Source organism: Tympanuchus pallidicinctus, unplaced genomic scaffold (genome assembly GCF_026119805.1).
Source record: "Tympanuchus pallidicinctus isolate F22 unplaced genomic scaffold, pur_lepc_1.0 scaffold16, whole genome shotgun sequence".
Classification (NCBI taxonomy): Eukaryota; Metazoa; Chordata; class Aves; order Galliformes; family Phasianidae; genus Tympanuchus; species Tympanuchus pallidicinctus.
Genome location: NW_026294679.1, coordinates 3,330,374 through 3,352,491, shown reverse-complemented (window position 1 = coordinate 3,352,491; position 22,118 = coordinate 3,330,374). Strand labels below are relative to the sequence as shown.

The window sequence follows — 22,118 nt, the reverse complement described above, 5'->3', positions numbered from 1 at the left end:
GCTTCCTTGGCCTTTGCTTGTATAAAAGGAAGCTGTGGAAAATGGTTTGAGAAAGCAGAACATTTTCCAAGTGAGTCAACATGGCTATGTCCAATACTATATTTTGCACAGTCACGTACTGTAGAGGCAGCGTCTGCCAAAAAATCAGCGCAGTGGAGCAAAACTGAAGAGGAGGGTGATGGGCTCATTCCTGTTCCCAACATGGCCCTGAGCCAGAGCCATCGAGACCATCACAAAGCACGGCCCATTCCCTGCCCAGTGGGACCCAGGGATGCCCTCACTGGGACAGGTCCTACAATGACACCTGGCTGCACAGGGGTTTGACACCACGCAATGTGCTGCACACCGGTAGCAGGTGGTAACTTACTGTCAGTGCCAGCTGTCTCAGCACCACGATGGGAGGCCCTGCAGATGAAGCAGGCACTGCTTTGTGGACACAGTCCCTATTTCAGGTGAGTTCTGAGCATCTTTCCTTTGAAAAGAAAAGCGAGCTGCTCTCCTGTTTTACTCAGCTCTCTTTCCTGCAGTGCTTCTGGAGAGTTTTGCAGGAAAGAAATTCCCTCAGAACTGTTCTGACCATCACTTCTAAAACTCTGCAGTGAATAAATATTTTTTACAATAACACCCGTTGCCCAAGAGGCCACCGCCACGCTTCCTCATGCCTGGAGGAGCCGTTGTGACAGCTGTGCTGGGCTTGGCCACAGCTCCAGCTCCTCTTTCATGCCCTGCCACGTGCTGCCCTGCTCTACCAGCCCCACCTCCTCCCTGAGCACTGTCAGCAGCCCCTGCTATGAGATGTGATGAATGAAGCTTCTCAGAGGGACACGGGAGAGGAACCTGGCTGCTGTTTGCAAATCCCATCACCACATCATTCATCAGAAATGAGGAAAGGATGGGCAAGCCGGGTTTTTTTGTTTTTTTTCTTTCCAAACAGCACAAGCAACTGCTTTTGGCCACCAGCACTGAGCTTGTCAGAGCATCAGGCAGTGCCCTGGCCCTTGTACCAAGGCAGCAAGGAGCAGACACAACATCAAATAAGCATGGAGATGATGACCTCTCCAGCTGTGGGACCTTCCTTGGCTTGTGCACCTTTGCAGATTCCATTGCCAGAGTGGTTGTTTTTTTTCTGCAATCCTCTCTCTGCTGCAAAGACTTCAGCAAACAGGAGCTCAGAGCCTGTTGTGGAAATGCAAAGTCACAACCTAAAGCAGTGATGGAGCACCTGGTGGGAAGGCAGGGCCAACCCAGGTCAGCTCAGGTGCATGCAATACAGCTGAGTGACCAGAAGGGCTGGAGCCAGGATCCACCCTTTCCCAGATCTCATTTAAGGGTTGGCAGTGGAAAGGAGAGTATCTCTTGCATAAGATCCCTGCCTGCCTGAGGCCTTACAAAGGTAGTAAGTAGCTTTTTTTCCCCCCTTTGTTTCTGTGTCCACAACTGCTATATTTGGGCTTGTCTTCATTTGCTGTAGCCAAAGACTTTACCACCTGCTATTATCGCTATACTTTCCATTACATTATAGAGCTACAGGATTACACACCAGGTTGGGCTCAGCAAAGTGAAGGAACCTGAGGTCAGCACCAGCCTCTGTGGGTGCTGTGAGGTTCCTATCACGAACGTGGAGGTCTCTAGAAAGATTCAAGAGGCCCAGGGTGGGCTGGGGATCGGGCACTGTGTTGCATGAAAGCTGTTTGTTAGGACCAAGCACAGCACAAGCCTGGATAGCAGGGGTTAAACCAGGCATGTGATGCATCAGATGTGGGCATTTGGGACACAATTGGATTTTGTGTCTGCTCCAGACAGACACTGCAAAGCTCTGTTTGTGTTTCCAGCCCCATCCTCTCATGTGAGAGCAAATGGGTGCAATGCCTGGCCCTGCAGGGACAGAGCTGGCAGTGGGGACAGAGCTGGGCTGCATAAAGCAGTGGGCACAGCCCCTGCACTGCCGGGACCCAGGAGCCCTGCTCAGCTCAGAGTGCTGCACAAAGAGCCAGGCCGTGCTCTCAGATCCCTGTGCTACAACCCCAATGTGATGGCAGGGACACCTATGTCCCCAAGTACTGCCCGCTCCCATGGCAGGATTTCCTATCCACCAGTTCTGTCTGGTGAGTCACAAATTCGTAATTGAAGCAGATGGGATTATTTCTACTGTAAAATCAAAACAGCATATGGAATTACACATTACTATTACTGAAACCTCTGCTGTGCCCCTAAAATAGAGCCTGTCACAACAAACCACCTCCTATAGGCATCTTCTGAGCAGACCAGCGTACTGCCTGAAATGGTCACTACCATTAGTTCTTATGTTAGGAATGTCACAGAATGGTTAAGGTCGGAAAAGACCTCTGATATCCCCAACCCTCCCTCACCATGCCCACCAACCACATCCCTCAGTGCCACATCTCCATGTTTTTATGGCATGAAACTATAAGGGCATTCACAGAGGAGACAGGGATAGCACTGATGCATATGGGGTCCAGTCCAACACTGTAACTTCAAAAACATCCATGCTGCATGCACAACAGTCTGACCAAAGCCAAACCCAGCTGGCCTCCAAAGTCTCTGCCCCTCCAAGCCACCTCACTTGCATTTGATCCCAAACCGAAGCTCAGTTCCAATGCATTTTTCCACCAAGCCACAAACTGACCTTTCCAGTCTCTCGTTCATGTTTACTTAAAAAACACTGGGACTTGGAAGCTGGAACTTCTCTCAAGAAGTTACATCAACATCAAACTATTTCCTGGGACACGACTGGAATCCCAAACCTCCAGTTTTTCACCCTTCATCCTACCTTCGGGCAATATTTGCTACTCCTCAGAGTAGGTGCTGAGAAGGCCTGAGGTGCTGCCCATCCCATCCAAAAAAAAAGCTGCCACAACTCAAACAGAAAGCCTTACATGGTAATACTGAGAGTTTTACCACTCCAGGAAAGAGGCGGGTGGCCGGAGAGGGGAGGACGGAGCAGTTTCCCCTATCCTACAGTTTAAAAACTTTTCCCCGTTCAATATAAAGACCAGCATAAAATATTTCTAAGCCGTTAACTTCATCTTTGGGAGCCCGTGAGCTCCTTCATCTATTGACCCTCATGGATACATGCTCTTACTCTTTGATTTGGAGAGGAAACGGGACAGCCTGACTCCCACCTATCACCAACATGAACTTCCAGCTGAAGCTGATTTTAATACTGAAAACTGCTAAGAACCACATGACCACATTTCAAGAGGACCCTCTCGTGAGTACGGGTGCCAACGTCTCCATCCTACGAAAGCACGTGGTCCTTGGAGAAGGGTGAAGTCACCCCATGAATGGCAGCATGTGTCTGTAGAGCCAGCAAGCGCTGTGAATAGCCCCATTGTACGTGGCACAAACACACCAGCACCCCTCCAGGGCAAGCAGCTTCGGGAACAAGGTCCTTCCAACGCCCTCCTCACCCCAACCTCCTTTCAGGGAGTTGTAGAGAGCAATAAGGTTTCCCCTGTGCCCCCTCCAGGAACAGCTCTCTGTTACTGCATCTGACTGCTGTTGTCACAGAGGTGTCAAGGCACGTACCAGGAAGATGTCCATCTTCCCATGCATGTTGCCCTGGACACGTGGCCATCCCTGCCTTCAGGCCAGGGCTGCATGCTGCAGGGAGAGCTAAACAAATACATATATACACGTGCCACTTGGAAAAAAAAAAAACCAACCACCAACAGCTTTATAAAGGATAGCTGCGTTTGGAAACGTGCTAACACAGATTCACATCTCGTACCAACAGCCGTATCAACATCTTACAAAGCAGGAAGCAGAACGGGCAAGAGACAGCAAGGACCCATTCTGCCATGACTGAGGATGATTTCAGATTCTGATCCAGGGCCGCCGCGATCGCTGCGACAGACGTGTTTCGTCTCCCTTGCCGCTCTCCAGAGCCTGTGTGAAGGAAAGCAATCTGCTCAGCACATACGGCAACACCAGGGCCGGCCCCTGGCTCGGCGCTCTGTGGATGAGTCAAATGGCACAGCATGAATCAACGTCTGCGCTGCAGTGAAGCTCTGCAGTGCTGCCCCAAATCCTGCCCATCCGCCAGCCCACAAGACCCTGCAACGTCACCCCTCTCCTGCATCTTCTATTGCACCCACCCAAGGCTTTGAGAAAAGGTGCTGGAGAAACCACGCCGCCCATGGAAAAATATGATTCTGACCATTTTGTATCAAAAAGGGTATTTCAAGGACAGTGATTTTCATGGTCTGGTATCTGCCCAACGCTGATGCCTTTCTGATTTGGTGCTGTACCAGTACATGAGCAGCGTGAGTCCACCTCTCTAAGGAAAATGCAGAAAAAATAGACAAAAACAGGCAATGAGGGCTTTGAGGAATTAAAGGCAATGTTTTTTTCCAAGCATTTTCCCTCCCAGAAGAACTTTAACATTTAGATCCCTTTCTTAACTAGCCCAGCTATGTGGCCACGTAATTGCTTCCAGGAGCAGCTCACTCCCCTCCTGCCTCAAACCCTCCTGCCTCAAAGCCTCCTGCCTGGCCCAGGTATCCCTCTTGGTATGAAGAAAGCATTTATTTCAGGTCAAATTATTCTTATTTTGATTATGGTGCCGGGTTTATGGCCTGTAAACACATGTGGTTACCAGCATGAGCAAAGAATTAACTGATGTGCTGCCAGAGCCAGATGCTGGTCTGGGAGCCGGGCTCGGTCCCTGATTCTGCTGGTGGGACTCAGTTTCCCCAGGTGTGAAATGAATGCCTATAAGCCATTTCTACCTCCCCTAAGGCCAGAGAAGAGAAAACGTGCAGCAATGTGGACCATTTTTTCTGCTCTTCATCTCAAATCACCCAACTGCTTTCATTGCCTGACAGTCATTAAAAGCTGCCTAAGGGAACACTGATCCCAACACCCAAATCTGCGTGGCTTTCTCAAGCACACTGACCACAGTGTCTCCCAAGAGGAACCAGTTGGTTTTTGTGACATTCCCTTCTTGAGGAGGGCTCCAACACAGTGCCTCACACCCCAAAATCCGGCCCCACCAAAAGCAAGAATGCTCACCATAACCTGCCTCATCTTGCTCCCTGCCAGTCCTCCCACGTGGAGACAGCTTTCGGGTGAAAAACTTTCCATACCCCAACTAAGCAATGAGGAAAACCCCATCCTTTGCACAGCCCCCCAGAACTGCTTTTTCCTAAGTCTGCTTTTGCAACCGATGCAGAGCTGCAGCCCCGCTTCCTCCAACTCAGCAGCCAGCCCTGCATGGGTCAGACCTGCTCCATGAGGACAGGCACAGGGCCAGCTCCTTGGGCTCTGTGGTGATGGCCACGTTGTTTGTTTGTGCTAGCAACGCATGGGAGGCAGCCAGCAGCAGCCTGGCCACAGAGCTGGCACCGATGGGTGGGGAGGAGGTGCCACCAGCACAGGGGCTTCCTTCCTTGATGGCATCGCTGCTTGAGCAGCGTGAGCCGTCCTGGCAGCAGCACTCCTCTGCTCTGGTGCCGGAGGGCAGCCGGGTAATGCAGGTCATGCAGGCAGTGCTTTTCAGGCTTGGAGGATGTTTTGAGGTAGAGTACAGGAGCCAGAGAAAATACAGCTACTCCTTATGGTTGAGGTTTTCAAGGAACCGAGCTGCACTGAGCCGTGTGAGTGATCTGATTTTTGTCATTCTTTGGGCCCTTGCTTGAGTCCAAAGCCAAGGCTACACAAATTATACGTGCACCCAGGCTTGGTGTCCAGAGGGAAAGGGAAGCTCCGCAGGCTCAGCCGGAGTCTCCCTGCACAAGACTTCCACTGCTTTGCTTCCCAGCTGACAAACATCCACCTTGGTTAAGCCAACAGAGAAGCTCGCTCTGCCCTAAGGCCTCCCAGAACAATTTGATGAGTTAACTCTGCATTTGGAGTCCAGCAACTTCAGGCACATCCAGTGCAAGGGAAATGTGACACGCACATGTGACACCTTTGGGCAAAGGCCTACGAACACCATTCAGCACTCAGGGACACCCCTGACATCCTCTGCTCAGAGCTCAGTCTGCTCTTCAGCTTCACTCCAAGCATCCCAGCTCCCACTGGTCTACGTGTTGGGACCACATAGGGGCATTTCCCTTGGTTTTTCCTGCAGGAAGGGAACAGCTGCTCCCCCTCTGCTCCTCTCACAGCCCCTCACTTACCAAACAGCTGCTGTGGCACTATCAGCATCCTTTCTGTGGCAATTCCATTACCAAACACATTCAGTACGGTGACATATGGCTGCTTTTAGCATCTGCATTATTTCATAACCACAACCCTCCGTCCATGCAGTCCCCATTTCTCTTTTTTTGTTTCACTTTTGCAGCCACACTTGCAGGATGAGCAAATGCAACCACAGCCTGTGGGAGCCAGTGGCCCTGTTCCCCGTGGTCTGGAGAGGGTTGCAGTGGGCTCCAAATCTTTCATGCAGCCTTAGAACTGCAGCCAGCAGGCACCAAGGTCTGCCATCCTCCAAGAGTGCATCTTAGATTCTTGTGGGTCCTAATTTGGGCATATACCCTGGAGTGGCTCACAAGCCTAGCTGACAGGCTGGGATTTGTTAGATGCCTTAGCACTTCTTTTAAAACCTGGGCAGGGCTGGCACCACCAAGACCTGCAGATGATGCCCTGAGCCCTTGGTTGGTCTGCCAGTAGGAGGGCAGGATGGATGTTTTTGGGAGTGCCTCTCCACCTGCCACTCTCCCTTTCCCAGCCGTTCATTTGCAAATGTTGGCAACTAAAGAGCAGAAAATCACCAAGAGCCTTTGGGAAAAATAATAATTGCATCACAGGCATTTTCAAAGATTTCAGGGGAGGTTCAGTTTCAGGTTATTTATCAACTGTCAGGAGAGGTTCAGGTTGGATATCGGGAAAAGGGAGTGATGGGACACCACTCTCAGACATTGGGTTTGGGTGGCCCTGTGTGGAGCTGGGGGTTGGACATGATTGTCCTTGTGGGTTCATGCCAACGTGGTGTATTCTATGAAAATAAATTCATTTGTTGCTTTAAGGAGAGATTGAAGCCCACCATGGCTGTGACCTGAAGAGGATGGTCCACACTATTCAGCACAGCCTGCTCTGCATTGACTTCAACAGCCCAAAGCACTCATCCCCAGGGAAACTGCAACAGGACTGGCACGTTCTATGAGTTCTGCTCCCTTCTTGTCTGTATTCCTCCTACCAACACCTGAACCTGCAGTTGGTTCTCCTCTGCACTGCCGAAACCATTTCTCACTCATCTCACCGCAGCACAAGCATCACTGTGACGGCAACCACTGTGTGGGCTCTCTAAATAGCTCTGGGAATAAAAATAGTACAGCGTCTTTTATCTCTTCCCTTTGTTCACCACCAACTACTCCAGCAAATGCAGATGGGGCACACGTGCAGTAATCCATCAGCTCATTGGCCTGCACAACTCATTCAACACTTTGGTCTAATCCTGAAAGGTCTTGTGAACATCCCTCTGCTAACAAGCGCTGTCAGCTCCCCTTGAAGGTGAGCAGCTCCAATGGCAAGATACCTCAAACATGTTCAACGCTGCACAAACTCCCACCCAGGCCTGTAGGAGATTCTGCCCTGCACTACAGGTGAAGCAACAAGTGGCTGCTCACTGGGAGAGAACTAGAGTGGGGGAGGCACGACAAAAAGTAGATGGCTAAACTGCATTCCATCTCCTCGTCCACAGTGAGAACTTGATGGATAGAACAAAGCATTCAGAACCAGCCTGCTGCCAACCACAGTGCTGTGCTGGGTGTGTTTTAGAAACGCTTCCACCAACGCAAGGAAATGAGAGGGCCTTCAGTCATGCCAATTGTAGCTAGTAAAAGGCAGTAACAAGTGTCAGTTGTTTTCACTGCCCGTTCAGCTTATCAACTAATGAAATAAGCTCAGCATATTAAATGTTACTGGCATGGTTTATCAAAAGATGATTGCAGTGCCATGCATTGTCCTCCGCAATCACCCCAACACGTCATTCTCTGACTCCTTTTATCTGTTAAGCTCTTCTGGAGGAGGAAAAACTAATCACATCCTCCAACACAAATGAGCTCATTTGAACACCCGTTGAGCTGCCAGGCATGAAATGCCATCAAGTATCACATCCCCGAGGGGGGAACAAACGCGTTTATATGATGAGGAGTGAAAACACCAGGATGTTTCTAAGCCTCACCTGATGCAGTGTTACGAACAACACCGGGACACCAATGTTGCACAGATGGAGCAAACCACTGCTTGGAACAAAAGTGCAGCTGCTATAGGTACAAAGCTCTGAGCCTGCTGCTGGGGCGCAGCGTGAGCCGGATCCCCGCCACCGCACGTGGCACAGGAAGAGGGAGGCCGTGCCCAGCTCCCAGCCTTACCTGGGTCATCTTGGCCAGGTCCAGCGAGGGCCGCGGCTCCTGTGCATCCTGGGGCCGGCGCCGCTTGACGCCCACCTTCTTGTCGTTGAGGACACAGGGCTGCGAGCGGCTGCGGCACAGCCCACCGGCACGGCGGCCCAGCTGCGGTGTGGAGGCCGGCGTGCTGCTGGCCGAGGGCGGGCCGGGCTCCGAGGAGGAGAAGCGGTCGTGAGAGCAGGACAGGGAGCGCTGCATGTCCACCCGGCCGCCCTCGGGGCTCCAGGCGTCACCTCCAGCCCCCGATCTCCTCGGCAGGCAGCCCGGACGGTGGTCGCAGGACGAGGCCAGAGGATGCGAGCGGGACGGCAGGCTGAAGCTGGAGCTCCTCTGCATGGTGGCCGAGCCGTTGGAGTAGCGCTGGACGCTCCCCCCGCTGTAACACCGCCTCTTCTCAACCGGAGTCCAGACCTTGGAGCCCAAAGGTCTCCACGATGTCCTGCAGCTGGACATTTCATCCGAGAAAGACAGCGAGCGGCACTGGCGCTTGCTGGGCGGCGCCGATGGGTTGCTGTGAGGATCGCTGAGGCTGAGCTCTTTGATGAGGTTGGTCACTGAGCAGGTGCTGGTGGCTTCCCGTGGCCACAGCGCGCCCTCCTCACCCTTGTCGGCCAGGCAGTCCCAGATGCTGGTGCCCGGCTGCTCGATCTGCAGTGGACATTTCCTGCTGAGGTCTCCCCATCTGTCATTTTCTGGTTCAGAAATGATAAGAACACACACACACCCACAGGCATTAGCGTTAATTAATTCTGCGATTCGTTTTCCACGTGCATAAACAAAGAGTAGCATATGGGACGTTTTGCAGTACAAATTAATTAACGCTCGGAATATGGTTTTCCGAACCGCCAGCACAATGGTTGCTGTGGCATAGATGGAGAGAGAGACAAAGTGATAATTGCAGCAGGAGCAAAACTGCTAGAAGATGATAGGAATTTGCCTTTGAATATCCAGACTGCACTGGCCAAGGGGCATCCAGCATTATGAAATGACACTTTGTTGTCATATCTCTGGGGTAGATCATGCCTTGGATGCTTTCCTCAGACTCCATAAGCAATGGTTGCCTGAGAGGTGCACAAAAAACCCAAAGTTGGGGCTGCAAACTCAAAGCTGCTGCAACACTGGGCTGAGATGGACCTGGGGGCTTCCCCGCAGCAGAGGTTGTGGCCACCACTGTGGGCACAGAAATGCAGAGAGGACATCAGAGCCTACAGGATGTCAAAGCCGTATGCACACTGGGCTGTCCTGCTTGCTGACTGCTGAAACAGCATTGCTCCAGTGAAGTCAATAAAACTTAATCCCCATTAAGGCTCTGAGCACCTCTCCCACAGCCATAGAATCATAGAATGGCTTGGGTTGGAAGGGACCTCAAGGATCATGAAGCTCCAACCTCCCTGTCACAGATAAGGCCACCAACCTCCACATTTAAAACCAGACCAGGCTGCCCAGGGCCCCATCCAACCTGGCCTTGAACAACTCCAGAGAAGGGGCATCATCCACAGCCTCTCTGGGCAGCCTGTGCCAGCACCTCAGCACTCTCATAATAAAGAACTTCCCCCTGATATCCTACAGCTACCCAAAGACACCATGTCTAACCGAAATTAGAGCACGTAACCATCTCTATGCTGGCTGATACTTTGTTAGATGCCCACCTCCCATCCTTCCCCCCAACCTGGGGTTTCCTGCTGCTTTGGCCCAGATGCTAATCTCCCGAGTCACCCGTGCTGCTGTGCCCACCAGTTTTGCACATTTTGCACTGATCATTCAAACCTGCAGGTTTCAGGGGATGGCTTGAAGGCATTCATTTTATGAGATGGGCTTTGGGGATCTGTGCAAAGCTCTGAGAAACTTGTGGCTCCGAAGTCAACGGGTTCTAACTGCATTCAACATGTGTACAGCAATGGGTCAAAAGCCACTTCATAGAACCAGAGAATCATGATGGTTGGAAAAGACCTTTAGGATCCCTAAGCCCAACCCCATCCTACCCCCATGGTGCCCAATGACCACATCCTTCAGTGCCACATCCCCACGGCTGAAACATCTCCATGGGCAGTGACCCCACTCCTCCTTGGACAGCCTGTGGCAATGCATAACCACTCTTTCTGAGAAATTTTTCCTAATATCCACGGGGACACGGGGAAACTGCAAAGCAGGCTGCAGCTGCATGCAGAGATCCCAGCGATGACCACGTGAAAAGAGGATTAAGCACGATGATCTCATTCACACACATGGTTCCCTGACTATAAAAGAAGAAAGGAGGACCATCAGGGCCGGGCTCCTTGTCGCAGGCTGCTGGGGCCAGCAGGGCTCTGTACAAACACGCCGCTGATGCTCAACAGGAAAACCATGGTAGGGCTGCACCACTGGCTGCTGCAATGGAAAAAAGTCATCACCCAACAGACCTTCTCTGGTAACTGTTATTGTTGTCGGGAGGCAAACCGTGCTAGCTAACCGTCGCTGCAAAGTTTCGTGTGATCATATCTAAATGGTACAGTATTTTTTAGGGTTGTTTTTGCGTTTTTTTGGGTTGTTGGTTTTTTTTTTTTCCATTTAGATCAATCAACTCAAAGCCGTGCCCAGCCTGCAGCTGCAGGTACAGCCTGATGGCAGGAAAGATGCCACAGCACAGACCGCTTCCTACCAGGGCCTGCTTCCAGTTGGGAGGTCAGACCTGGGGCCCTGCAAGCTGATACCCCATAAACCCCTTTTGGCTCCTTTCCCCATTTCCCCCTGCCAGCAGCTGCCTGGACACCACCGTCCCCCAGCAGCCTGCGCTGCACCGCGCCGTGCCTTAACCGCTGCTGTCCTCATTTCAAAAAGCACGATGAGAAGTGAGAAATCCGTGCTAAACAATTACATCTATGTTTAGATCTTTATTATTTTCCCCCCTTATTATGCTGCCAGCAAAGAGATTTCTCGGGTCAGGTCACCAGACAAAAGAAACAGAAATAGAAGCTAATTTTTTATGGCAAGCTGCCACGACCCCCATGCCCAGACGTCACGTTTTACAAAAGGGCCTTGGTAAGCTTGTTCAAGAGGATACAGGATACCTTCCTCTTTCGACATTACTTCTGCACAAACAGCTGTAAAACTTCAAAAAAAAAACACCAAAAAACAAATCACAAAGAAAATTGCAAGCATACTGTTATCCCGAGCGACAACTTTGGGTTATTGTTTGCTTTCCTCCTTTGTGCTCAGCTTGTGCTGAAGGAAACTGGGGCTCCGGCAGGGCAGCTGCCATCCAGGAGATGCTCATGCATGGGGTGCTCCGTTCCCCTGTCGCCCCCCAGGACAAACCACCCATGCAAAGCCCCACAATAACCTAGAATGTGGTCTTTTTCCGAAGCAAAGTGACTCTAACAGAGTAACAAATTGAAAACAGGGATCATCTAAGCATTGAGGGTGTAATTAAAAGACTTGGGAGCCACTTATGAGAAAAAAAAGTCTGTTTTTTTGCTCAACTTTTTAAGACTAAGATTCACATCCTGAGAGCACTGATAACAATAATTGCAGTGGAATCATTAATACTGCTGCGGTTACGCATGTATTAAGTTTCTTAAATTACAAACCTCAGCTTGGTTTACCCAGAGGCAGCAATTTGTTCCAGGGCAAAATCCATCATGAGAACTCCTCAGTTCAGAAATAAACGGCTTTGCTGGAGAGCACTCTTTGCCCATCAGAAAATGATGGGAAGGCATTCACAACCAAGGCATGATGTAGATAGAGCATGTGGGGGCACTTCCCTGCTTAAATGGGTCCTTCTTGGTGGTCAGTGTCCTCAGACAAAACAGCCTGGGCCTCTTACTTATGGATTTTAACTTGAAACTGCAGAACTAAATGCTTCCAGGCCCTTGCTGAACATGCCCATCGATGAAACAAGGATGAATTTATCAGGCATCAGGTTTAAAACACTGCCATCTACTTCTGAACTTCCTCTGGGGCAAAATCCTGGTGTTTCCTCTCACAAGCATACATGTCTGGCACACAGCCTCGAACATCCATCTTTTTCCCTGGGTAACCTCTATCACATCAAACAAGCACACAGGTCCAGGTCACGAGGCTCTCAGAAGCTTTGTTCCACACCCATGGGGACCGGTACCATCCTCAAAGCATCCCTAAGATCTCTGCACAAGCAGCTCTCATCAGATGAAGGCATCCAGGTCACCGTAGGCACATTTCCATGCGTTGAGCTCCACATTTTGCACTGGCCACACAAGAACTTGCCAGCTCCCTTGTCCATGAGCTCCAGAAGGGCACGAAACACCTGGAGGGCACTTCTGTGAGAAGCTGAAGGCATTTCGGTTGTCCAGTGTGCAGAAGAGGAGGCTGAGAGGAGAGCTGGCTGTTCTCTGTCGATTCCAAGTGTGTGAGTGCTCAAGAGGTGTTTGGACAATGCCCTTGCTCTATGCTTTAGCTTCAGTAAGCCCTGAAGCAACCGCCACAGCCCTTACAGCGAGATCTGGGCACCAAAACCTGACCACCCGGGCTCCTCACCACAGAGAAAGGCATCAAATCAAAACGCCGACACAACGTTAACTACCACGACACAAATGTGCTGCTGCAATATTTTTACGGCTGCTTTCTATACATAATGCATGATCCTTCTGCTCGAGTTTCCTCTCCGTTCTTTTCCTGTGAAATAATTTACATTCATACATAATTTATTGCAGCAAACTTGTAAAGTGATTACGGGCTTCAATCAATTTTTTTTCCCCCTCCTTTTTGGCAGATAAACTCCATTTGGATCCCAACCCAAACATTTCTCTTCCTTTGGGTGTGCATCCAGTTCCCTTTTTCACATGTTCTTTGCGTCGAACGTTGGTCTCCCACCCTCTGTGCAGCATGGAAAGGCAGTTTGTATTTTCCACTGCCCCCTGTTTACGTTCAAGAGATGATTCCTAAACGTGGAACAAATTCAATGGCTGCAATTAGCTGATGGCAGCCCCACGGAGCCTGACAGCCCTCCTGCTTTCCCATGGCACAACTAAGATTAAAAAAAGATGTGTGGAGCTGTGCTTCAATGGGAAATGCAAACAACAGGCCCATACTTACTGCCTGAGAATGTGCCCAGGTGTCAATACCGTGTGCTTGGTGTCAATAGCCATATGACAAGGGGAAAATCCACACAGTTTCAGTAAAAATAAAACATCCCTCATCACCTATCTCTCACCAGCAGTCACCTGGCTCACTAAACAGTTGGGATGTCAGGTCAAAAATTACTTCTTGCTCTCAGAGGATGTGAGGCTGTGGCTATTGTTACAAATCCACTAAGCTTCTTGCAGAGGGGTGCAAAAGAGTACTGCTTGCTGCTACTGATTGAGATGCCAAGTGCTTCTTACATACCTGCTTAGAGAGGAATCAGGCAATATCACCAGGGCATTGTTAAAATAGTGTAAATCTTCCACGACCATCCACCCACAGACAGAAAATTCTCAATGCAGCAAGCCAAAAATAATACCCAAACTTCCTAAAATGCTGGCTGCCTTCTCTAGCACAGCCACTGATACCTTCACAGGGGTGCATAGTGGAGAATGCATGGCAAGAAAAGGAAACAGATCTCCATCTGGTAACAGCACAATTCCTTTACTCCCAGGTGTTTTAAGGGCACATCAAGGAGAAGGGAAAGAGGAAATCGGTTTTGTTTCTCTAAATAGCCTTTTGCTGGGAAAAAGAATCAAGATGAAATGCCTAAAACTAAGAATTCAACGGTCTTAGTAATACTGCTATCATCCCACACATAAATCTAAATATTTAGCTCACCTTGAGAAGTGGAGCAAATATTGCAAATATTGGATCTGATGCACCAAGTCTTTAATAAAGCTTACTAATATACTCAGTTTTTTAAAAGTTATAATTGATTTTCGGATCTTCTCAGACTTCAGTACCTTATGAGAGGCTTACATGTAAAAGGTGTGGGCATCAGTGTACTCCCTTCCCATTCAAAGTGGTTCTCAGGACATTTTGCCTGCACGGGTATCAGCAGAGTGCCTTGTGCTGCTGCTGGCGTGCCATACTGAGGCATTTGCCATGTTCATGTTTTGCTTTCTTCATGTTTGGCCCGAGGACACAAATACATGCTTGGGCAATGAGGGCAACCCCCGTACCTGGCATCCCCTCTGCTATTGCCAGCCCCAGTGCTCTGCAGTCACATTAGACAGGCAGCAAGTGACACTCAAACCAACCTTACGCTGCACACAAGCATGTGCCAGCCCAGGCTAGCTGGGCTTCTTGGTTATGGGGTGCACAGCTGGGGCCTTGGCCAGCTTCTTCCTACCCCTCTCATAGATATGCATCCCTGGATATCTCACCACATGTGGTGAGATGTGGTGAGAACCCCCAGTGCCCGGGCCTTGCTCTGCTCAGGATATGCTACGTGACCATGCTGATGCTGGCTGGGGACCACTCCAACCTTCCCAGACTCATTCATTTCCACGCTTTTGCTCTCAGCCTGAAATATTCCCCCACTGCGCATTCAGCGCCATCATAACCCTGCAACTCTTTCAAAATGCATCAGCAAGTGTCAGCACGGAGTTGGTTTGTGGTCGTGGCCCAAGTTTGAAGACACCAAGAAGAGCGTTTGGGAAAGATGCCTAAAATTAAGCACAAACCAAACAGGGCTCTCTCGCACCCCAGAGACTCACTCCTCTTGACTGGGCATGACAAAGACAATTACATGGTAAGCTGTCGGTCAAGGAGGTGAGATTAGGTTCCCTTGGAAACAGGATAATTTGGCAGCCAAGGAAGAGCAGCGCAGCGCTAGGAAGACGCAAACGGCTTTGTAAAAGCTATTAACACCAAGCTGATTTTCAATTAGGCTTAGACTCTTCATATTTGTGGAAGAGCCTGCCAGTGCCACGGCACAAAACAAAACCATCTGATTGGATTTCTTTGTTCCTTACTCGTTTTTGACAGACAGGAGAAAGGGGACGGACTGTTTCTGCCCATTCTTGACTTTGAAGCTTGTGACTTTCATCTGAAAAAAAAATATCAAAACATTTTCCATCTTTTCCCCCCTCCTCCAAACAACTCAAGTTGGAGAGCTTGGGAAATATCTCCTCTCAATGCATGTGCTCAGCTCCCATTAACGCTAATGAGAGTTGTGTCCACGAAGAAAAGGGGCAGTTGCTTTGTCTGCAAAGCATTGGCTTTCATACCAAGTAGCTTGGCTCAAATTTGACCTACAATTTTAATTGGCATTTGAGACTTCGCCTAGGGTCTGGCTCCCCATTTCAAAACCCAAAGAGCACTGTATAGTGACACATCCTCCTGCATTACTGTTTTTCAAGATCCTGGGCTGATGCACCAAAACCCCATCAATTTCAGTAGCCACTCAGCAAGATAGTTGGTAGCAAGCTACGCCAAAAAACGGTGTTAAACATCATATATAACAGCTTATGTTATTGTGAAAGGCAAAAAAGATACTTTTGTTGTTGCCTGAGGTCTGTCCATACACACTGTGCCAAAAGGAAGAATATTTTTAGTTATAATACTGATATTTATCATTTCAGCACACTTTGGAGTGTACTGAAAACAACCAGAAAAACTTATCATGCAAACAGTCAAGAGCTGTAGTTGAGGGATGGATGCTCGAACACACGAGACACACAGTTTAAGAGCCAAAATGCTTATGATCCCAACTGCATGAATAACTTCAAAGATGCACACAAAGCAGTGGGGAAGGAGACAAGCAATGCGCTCAGCACTGCGGGGCAGCAAACCACCCCTGGGCAGGGGCTTCCCATACTGGGGGCAGTGGGATGGGCAATACTGAACCCCGAGGCACAGGGCATGGGTGGGCTGCATCCCAGGCTTTGCAGGGCAGCATTTTTAGGAGAGGTGCAGAAGATGAGGACGTCTTCCCACGCATTGCCAAGGACCCAGGAGCGCAGATGAAAGAAATACGGGCAGAAGTTTTTGCTACTTACCCATAATGCCACAAGAGAAGAGGGTAGGTCCTTGACTCATCTTTGGAGTGTGCTGAAAACAACCAGAGAAACTATTCACTTCCAGCAGGCTCAATCTATGTGTCAGAAAACACCCAGCCCGCATCCTCGGCTCGGGCATCCACAGCCAGACCCCAAGCGTGCGGCCTCATCTCCCAGCCTGCACATCATCCACCTTCCATCCTCCCTCAGACAAACTGAGGTTAACTGCACGATGTGGAGAGTTGCTGTCACAGCCTGAACTTGCAAATGATCAGTCCTGCAGCTGTCCCTGCTGGCAGGACCCGAAGCTCTGCAGAACACAAACTGGGAGCTGGGCAGTAGTGAATCAGCAGAGGCTGAAGCCCTTCCACGCTCATGCAGGCCTCCCATCTAGACACAGGGCTGCTTTGTGTTTTGCCTAAACATACAGTGTGTTTCTAAGGCACCCCAGCACTTTTTCTGAGGATTCTGCACTTGGATGGTGCCAACATGCACTAAAAATAGGGGAAAATACCATTATATGGGCACTAAATAAGCCCAGTTGGCTTTTTATGCTCTTTTTTTTTTTTTTTTTCCCCAGGAATTTTCCTCTTGACTGTGTGCGACAAATCATCAGACTTCTAAAAATGGGCATGGACAGTTTTATATACAATAAATCAATATGTCATCTGGAGCCACATGCCATTTCAGCTATGTCTGCAAAAACACACTTTCATACTGATCGTCCTTTTGTTATCCCACAAAACATCCACATTCTGCTTCTGAAGTGTCTGTCCTGGCAATTCCACCCCATCTGAACGAGGCCTTACTTCATCTGAGCTCCACATCCATCTGCACCACCATAGTTGTGTTTTATCCACCGTTAGGCCACTGCATTTGCACCTTCTCTCCTGATTCCTCTTTAATACATTGCAAATAATAATAATGAAAACAAGATTGTACCAACTGCCGACAAACCGATGAAATCACTTTGTGTGCTGCCAATACTGAGCGTAGAGGGATGCAGAGGCAGAAAGCAGGGATTTGTGCAGATGAGGAGATGGGAAATAACGGTAGGTTACATTTTTTGGACCACCTTTTTAGGTGAAATGAAGAGATCTCTTTCTGCCAGGCCCCATCTTACTAAGATGAAGGCAAAATGAATCAGGAGACAAGGATGGCATGCAGCTGTCTCTGAAGAGTGGCCAAAGTGGAACAAACACAGACATGGGACAACCCTAGGAACAGCAGCACACATCTGCATGCCAGCCCCCAGAGCAGCATAGAATCATAGAATCACAAGGTTGGAAAGGATCAAAAAGATCATCCAGTCTAACCATCCTCCTATCACTGTTCCTACCACAAAGCAGGCTTTGTTCAGAGACCAAAGTGAATGCCTGCAAACGAGGAAGGAAGAGGAACATCTCCAAATAACACACATCCCATATTGAGTGCAACTGCTATTTTACAATGCTCAGCCTAACCATGCTGGGATACAAACCAGCCAGCAAGCCCACCACCCTCCAGCAGGTGATGGTGCCTGCTGCTCAGACGTTTATTGCCTTTGAGTTTTACTCTCTGCCCTCTCTGCCAACATAAAAACTGCTGCTCTCTTTGCTGGATCAGACTTCTTCTGAACATCTGCCTCAATTTAACTGCCCGGACAACCTGGCAATGCAAACTGTATAACCAGAACAGTTACTCCCTGTTGACACAGCACTAGCACCATGGCAGGCACTCAGCAAACAAGGGAGGGCAAAGTTTGGTGGCGTGGCTATGCAGCCCATCCCGCACAACATGAGAGCTCCTGCTCTTCTCCTTCCTGCAGCTGAACCCCTCCACCCACACCCTGGGGTGCTCAGCAGCCTGCACTACCAGCCCAGGAAACCAGCTCACAGAGTGCTCCATCCTCAGAGAACTTGGGCATTACCATCACTTTTATGCTCCAAATGCCCATGTATGGCTGATCCTGCCAGATGCTTCCTGAGCATCCTTATCTGTGTCGCCCTGCATCGCACAGTTTTCTGCCTCCTTCCTTTCCAGACTGTGACCATTCATCCTGCAGAACAGGGGTGAAAACCCCAACATCCCCCCCGGTTGTTACCAGACAGCTCTGTGTCACCCTTCACCCCACCATAATTCTGCCTCTTTCAGCATCATTTGTTGCCCTAATTTTTCTCTTACCTGCTCATTGGGTGCATTTGGGTTTGCATCCCTCTGTGCTGCCAGCAGGACTGTTAGGTAACAGTCCTCTCCATCTCCCACTTAATCCTGCTCCCCACTTGCTCATCCTCCTAATAATCATGAGCATCTGTTCACTCTGGGCAAAGCAACTCCTAACCTGTCTTATTCACAGTTTATTCTATTGCGTGCTCACAGAAATGCACATATGCAACAGCCACAGCACTCCAATCATTTACTCATTGCCCGCATTTTGGATATTAACGAGCCCAGCAGAAACCAGTGCAGCACTAGAGAGAAAACCACCTCAAGATCCAACCCTGCAGTGTGAAAAAGCATCCTAAAGCCACAGCAAAGCGATGGCAACAGCAGCAGAGTTGTGAAGAGCACCGCCGCGATGCTTACCAGCTCAGTCCTGCATGTTACAGAGTCAGCACCTTTGTTTTCCCGAGTTTTGGTTAAGATCATCACCATGGTAATGCAGTCCTGCGTTGGAGTCCATCGGAGTCCAGGCAAAGGTCGCTGTCAGCCATGCTCTGGCCAAGCTCCCATCTCAGTGCATTTTCCCCCAGGAGGGCTGAGAGCAGCGGGGGCTGCGGCCGGCGGCTCCCTGCGGGCACAAGGAAGAGGATGAGGAGTCAGGTGAGGTTTGAGGAGCAATCCCTGGCTGGAGTGCAACGGGCAGCACGGGGAAAGGGTTGCCCTAGGAGCTAGGCAAGGAGTATTTATTTTAGGCTCTTAAGCATTGCTGGCGTTCCTGGGCACCCGATTAGCTCAGAGGCATTTCGTGCAGCAGCACTAGCAGGAGCTGGTGGGAGCACACAGTGTGCACGAGGCGTGCTGGAGGAACAGCAGTGTTGCAGGCAGATAAACGCACAGCCCTCCTAATTCTGCTTTGTGAAAAAGGGAACCCATCAGCCCATCTCCGTATGGAGATCCTGAGGCTTGGAAGCACGGCCCCAGAGGCAACCCCTTGCCTGCAGATCAACCAGGAACAGATTTCCTGCAGACAAAGCCATTTCAGCATCATTACCCCCATGAAACCCTCTGGATGCCCCATGTCAGTCCAATAATTCCCTGATTCCTGCCCCATGCCATCCTGGTAACTCCCTGGTTCCTGGAAGAACCACAAGGAGCCCTTTGGACAAGAAACGAGGCAAAGAGCTTCCTGCAAGCAAGGAGAGGGCTCCCTGCCCACTAATCCAAAGCCTCACTCCATGCCTCTTGATCTCTACTTATTTCCTTGGGGGTTTGAGGCAGTAAATGCTGTGTTAGTGCTGCACGAGGAGGCTGCAAGCACTCACCCAACCCCACTTCACCTCCTGGCATTCCCTCCCATGCACCCACCCCCACGCAAAAGCAGACAGATTGCAATTCAAATCTGATTATAGAAATCAGTGTTTTTCCCAAACCGCCCCTCTAATCCTGTTTCACTATTTTGTTGCCTTGCTGTTAACCAAACAAACAAAAACATCATTTGCATGATCCGAAGAGCATGAAACACTTATCTTGTAACACGCAGTCAAAACCAAATTGCAGTACTTAAGGACAATATTTGAGAACACGCTGCTAAGTATTAAACCTCATTACAAACTGATAAGGATTCTCTTTCCAGCTTGCAAATAATCTTTTTCATGTTTATTTGGATTAGAGGTCGGGATGGAGTTATGAGTAGCTCATTTAGAGGCCAGCTGGCTGGTAGAGAAATCACCTACTGTGTCTTGTGAGGACAAAGTTCAGCCAGAGTGCAAAGCCAGGATCGGGAATCAATACATTTTTCAAAGATTTACTGCTCCAACAGGCACGTGGTACAGACTCCAGCTTCTTCTGGGCCATTGGATGCCTTATGATGTACAATTTACTACAGCTTCACCACAAACCCCCGGGCAGCCCAACGATCACCCCATGGCACGAGCACTGCCAGAACCTCCAGTGATACACAGTGGGATCTCCAAAGCCTTTGTGGTGCCCCAGTGACATGCACGTGGCACCACGCAGCACCCCAAGTCCTGCATGCTCCTCTTCCTTGGCTTCACTGCAGAATGCCACCAGGAATAGACATCAGGAATGTTCTTCCTGCAATTTCAGCTCTATCAGCGACCGTGGCTGAGCCACGGACGGGGCAGGGCTGCCCTTGAGGACATCCAAGCCTACATCTGCCAAAACAGAGCTGATACTGCTCAAGGAAACACCATCTGCTACATGAGCCCTACGTGGGGCCCAGAGCAGGGAGCAGTGAGCCCTCTCCCCCTGCCACGAGCCCTCTGGGTCACACCGTACCAACTCTGCACCATTTCTAGCCACCTCCATCACTGCTCCCTGCTTGGGACATGGGGCAGGGATGCTCACCCACACCACATCTGTGGTGCTTCGGAGGGCACCGAGGCCACTGCTGGTGAGCAGCCGCTCACCAGTGGAAATCCAGATCAAACAAGCAGTCCCAGCAGTCGGGAAGCAGTTAAGCACGTTTTCTCATTAACAGGCTACAATTTCTCCACCAATAATTATCTTTCCCTAAGGTAATGATTAATACCGCTGCAGCAGAGCACTACGCGCAGCCAGGCACGGAGTTGAGCCCGGGCAGCAGCTCTCTGCCCCATTTGGGTGACAGTGCCCTGACCACTGCATCCCCCTGGGGACGACCACATCACTGTGCCACGGCCAAAACTTCCCACTGCAATGCCCTGCCCCACGACGCCCCGCTGGTGCTGTAGGGCAGCACCCATTCACACTGGTCTTCCCATGAAAGCCATGCCATGAGCAGGAAACTGCTGGGTATTTATGGACCGGAGCTTTCCACGCATACAGATGCTAATAAAAAGATGCTCTTCAGGGACCATTAATTATTTTAAGGAATGTATTTCCTCATTTGCAATCAGATAAAGGAACTATCTTCATCCTTCAGTCAAGGTTAAGTTTAGACTTGGGCCACAGCCATGCTGTGAGATAATCCAGGAGCTTTTTAACCCCCCAAAAGGCTGAAAACTCAATCTTTCAAGAACCCCTTGGGTTTACGGGTTGCCTTGGAATCTCCTTCTGCAGCCAGGACTGCAGCAAGAGCATCTCCAACCACCTCACCTAAAGACCTCTGCCCAACGAGCACACATATGTGCTTCTACACTGATTTCAACTAGCAGCTCAGCCACAGAAGAGATGTTAAAGCAGACCAAGAATTTCCTATGGCTTATTCTGCAAAGTAAAGTTAAATTGCTATTGCTACCATCAAATTACCATCAAACAGTTCTTGTTGCACACGTCATTCCTCCACTGCCCACGTACACTTTTCTCTGGGCACTGCATTGCACACCCAAAACCCCCCAGCCATGTCCCCACTTGCTCTGTGAACGGAGAGCTGCTATTACTATTTTGGCCTTACATTTGCTACCAGCTGGAAGGAATGAAACCCCTACATTTTTACCATTTCACTGTATTACTATTCTACTATTGTGACTACAGTCACAACAGTAATTTGCTTCCTTTCTGTTTTTAGAGTTCTAACCATGAATCTCTGTTTCTCACCCTCAAAGCCTCCTATCATTACCACACCCTCAGTGCCAGAAAGAAGAGGGCAAGACTCTTCTCAGCCCAAATTATAACACACTAGAGTCAGAGGATTGAACTGTTATCCACAGGCTGAAAAAGTAATGCCAACACCAGTGCT

General features: G+C 49.8%; 1 protein-coding gene across 3 annotated transcripts in view; it reads right to left on the bottom strand.

Moving 5' to 3' along the window:
* FAM53B (family with sequence similarity 53 member B) overlaps positions 1–22,118 on the bottom strand; it is a 38,902-nt gene that overhangs the window by 7,908 nt on the left and 8,876 nt on the right. For 2 of the 3 annotated variants that reach the window (XM_052676861.1, XM_052676862.1), the window contains 3 exons: positions 18,863–19,067; positions 16,298–16,349; positions 8,340–9,067 (listed from right to left, as the gene is read on the bottom strand). In XM_052676861.1, the coding sequence (XP_052532821.1) occupies positions 8,340–9,067; positions 16,298–16,349; positions 18,863–18,931 (849 nt within the window). In that variant the 5' untranslated portion in view covers positions 18,932–19,067. Of the gene's footprint in view, positions 1–8,339; positions 9,068–15,271; positions 15,346–16,297; positions 16,350–18,862; positions 19,068–22,118 lie in introns of those variants that run through there. The other variant, XM_052676863.1, reaches the window with a different exon arrangement.